The 2,914-nt window shown below is 51.5% G+C and overlaps 1 protein-coding gene across 1 annotated transcript; it reads left to right on the top strand.

Moving 5' to 3' along the window:
- Positions 1-275: 275 nt before the first annotated feature.
- LOC142558295 (E3 ubiquitin-protein ligase NRDP1-like) lies at positions 276-944 on the top strand. Its single transcript, XM_075670444.1, has one exon. It carries the CDS (start codon positions 276-278, stop codon positions 942-944), a length of 669 nt encoding a protein of 222 aa, XP_075526559.1.
- Positions 945-2,914: the final 1,970 nt, after the last annotated feature.

The raw sequence follows: 2,914 nt of genomic DNA, 5'->3' as shown, positions 1-2,914 counted from the left end.
CTAGACTACTCGAGTCACCTTTCATACAACTTTTACACGACTAAGTTGGGTAACTTTCCAGTGGTGATTACAGAGATACCTTGGGAGGAGTCGTTTAACGCCGATTCCGTTTATCCACAGATGCCGCTTATCAAACTTATGGTCGTAGTAAAAGCCTCGGCGTTTTGCTTTGTGGCCACTTGGGGCCCATTGCGACTTCCTGCGCAGTTGCTATTACAGCGCATCGAAGACATCAGTGAATTGTGGCCTGTTCAGTGGCACGACGAACACCTAGCATGAGCGACAAGCGGCAATCGTTCCGGCACCGCGTCTGTGGCTTCGGAAACCACATCGAACAGCAGACTGTCGAGTTTACGAAAAAAGTCGACGAGGTACATGTTTGCAGCTGGTGTGGCGTGGTGTCGGCAAAGTCATGTTGCCTCTCATGCTTCCATATAGTCTGTGAGGAGTGTCTGGAAGACGCGAACAAAGCGGCCGTAACTGTGTGCTGGATCGATAAGCAAAATCTGAACGCCAGTCCCTGTACTCCTGCACTCAAGTCTATGCTAGAAAAGAAGAACGTGCGTTGTCTGAATGTTGGCAGTGGCTGCAACTACACCGGATACCTCGGGGATCTGAACCACCACTTAAGCAAAGACTGCGCCTTGTACCGGAAGGAGTGCTGCAAGTGTGAAGAGTCCATGGCTTTCAAGGAGTTAGTCGGCCACTTTCGGACGTGCAAAGGCGTGGAAGGAGTTCTTGTTCGTGCCGCGGACGGCCAGTCTCTCCTGGAGGACATGAGAAACGCCCGCAAAGAGCTTCAGCAAGGGTTGGCCTCGACGAGTTCGGACGTTCGGGTCGCAGTCGGCATTCTCACAGAGCAGATCGGAAGACTTCGAAGTCAGTTGACAGCCAGCTCGGAAGGTGAGGATGACGATGTGACGTGGCATTATTGCAATCAGTGACATGGTGTCACGCAAGAATGCTGCCAGAACCGGTGGCCTGTTGCGCGCCGTTGCACCATCGTGGCATATAGGCCTGCTTCGAAGTGATGGGCGCTACACAATTGTTTATTTGATGTGAACACTCATGTCTGAATGTAACAACTTGAATATAACAAGTTATGAAGTTTCTTGCGAGCTTTCGTTTCTGAATGCAACGATTTGGACAGCCTTCATGGGTCCATGTTCTTTCGCGTTGGTTGGGAGGACGTAACGAAAGTGCAGAGCACGTCAGTGTTAATCTGTTCTAATTAGTCTGACGCGACTTCTCCCCTTCAAAGTCTCTCGTTATTTCAATGGTAATAACAGTGGGAGTCGTTTAACATGTCCGCTTTCGAATAAGATTATGTGAAAGTGAGCAAAAAATTTTATCCCCGGTAACTTGAAAACGTAGCTCTATGTGCGGTCACGGCACTGTCCTAGCGGATTGACAGTGCTCTTAGAATACCAAACTTTCTCATTTCCAGTGCACCAGTACTTTACGCAAGCTGTAATTTGCCATGACATAATATCGCCTAGAAGAGACAATAAGCAGGTGAAAAAGAGCAAACGTAAACAAAGATACGTAGAGCCTCTCGCATTTTTAGCTATGTCGCGCAAGCATCGAACGCATGCTATTTCAGCGCCTTTCAATGGCGATATTCGGCGAGACGAGCAGAGGTACCCACAAAGCACCCTCGGTTGCAAGCGTCATCTGCTACGCTGTTCCCTTCTGGACGACGCATGTGCACAACACATATTGTTCTCGCGAGATATATTTAAAACTGCGGGTAGCTGTACTTCCGACACGCTGTGGTGATCGTTATAAGAAAAAAAATTGGAGGACGCTTAAGCTTCGCCTTCAAGAGTGGAACGCGACAGCGTTCCTGTCGACCCGCCAAGGGGTGTAAGACAATGGGCTACAGGGCAGCCATCACTTACGAGGCGCCCCGCATCGGACGCGGTGAGCGTCGAGCCATATGGTCGAGCAACGCAGCGTTCGGCGCAGCAACGAAACGTGCGCCTGAGCAAGCGGAACGAACCAAAGAACTCGGTATCTCGGAGGGGGAAATGATGCACGCCAGCCAAACGTCGTGATCGGCACGGGCCGAAAGATAGACAGATAGTGATCTAAAGAAAGGAAGGCCGCATGATTCTGCAGAGGGAGCAAGGCGAAGCGTTGTCAGGGGAGAGAGAGTCCATGCCGCGACCCGCCTCGCACCGGTCCTCGTACAGCTCCAATGCGCGCGTGGCGCGCCATCTGTCGGGCAGCGCCGTACATGGAGAGGAGGGGGTCTTCTATGTTTGCCGCAAGATGGCTCTGCGTGTGCGGAAAGCCCAGAAGAAATGCAGCGGAAACGCACTTCGCTACTCGTGTAATTGCGACTTCTGTAAGTTACATGTTCATAATTACCGATATACACCGCAGTATAACTTTCCACGGCTCGATTCGAAGGCAACACCGCATTCACTAGAGGCGCGTTTGTACCGCATGGAAGCATCGAACTCGTGGCTGAGTGGTAGCGTCTCCGTCTCACACTCCGGAGACCCTGGTTCGATTCCCACCCAGCCCATCTTGGAAGTTGCTTTTTATTTATAAAGTGCCTGCCGTGATTTATCGCTCACGGCCAACGCCGCGGACGCCGACACCGACGCCGACGACACCGGCTTTTCTGCGACACGAGCTCCTTAACGCTATCGCGTTAATATTCCGCGTAGACTCCGCCGCCGCGGTGGTAGGCCACGCCATTGTCGTGGGTCGCGAATCTTTGGGCCAAAAATGGTCCAGAGGCAATTCCCATCGACTAGGCGCTCTATTCTAAACATGCATGGCACCTGCACGGCCGCCATTATCTTCCATGTTGACTCTCTGATTGGCTCTCCAGAGCTCGCATGCCTTGAAATTTGTGCTGGGGAAAGAAAGTTTTCCAAAAGGCAATTCTGCGTTTTCATCA

This window comes from Dermacentor variabilis, chromosome 9 (genome assembly GCF_050947875.1).
Source record: "Dermacentor variabilis isolate Ectoservices chromosome 9, ASM5094787v1, whole genome shotgun sequence".
Classification (NCBI taxonomy): Eukaryota; Metazoa; Arthropoda; class Arachnida; order Ixodida; family Ixodidae; genus Dermacentor; species Dermacentor variabilis.
This window is presented reverse-complemented; position numbering and strand designations above follow the sequence as displayed.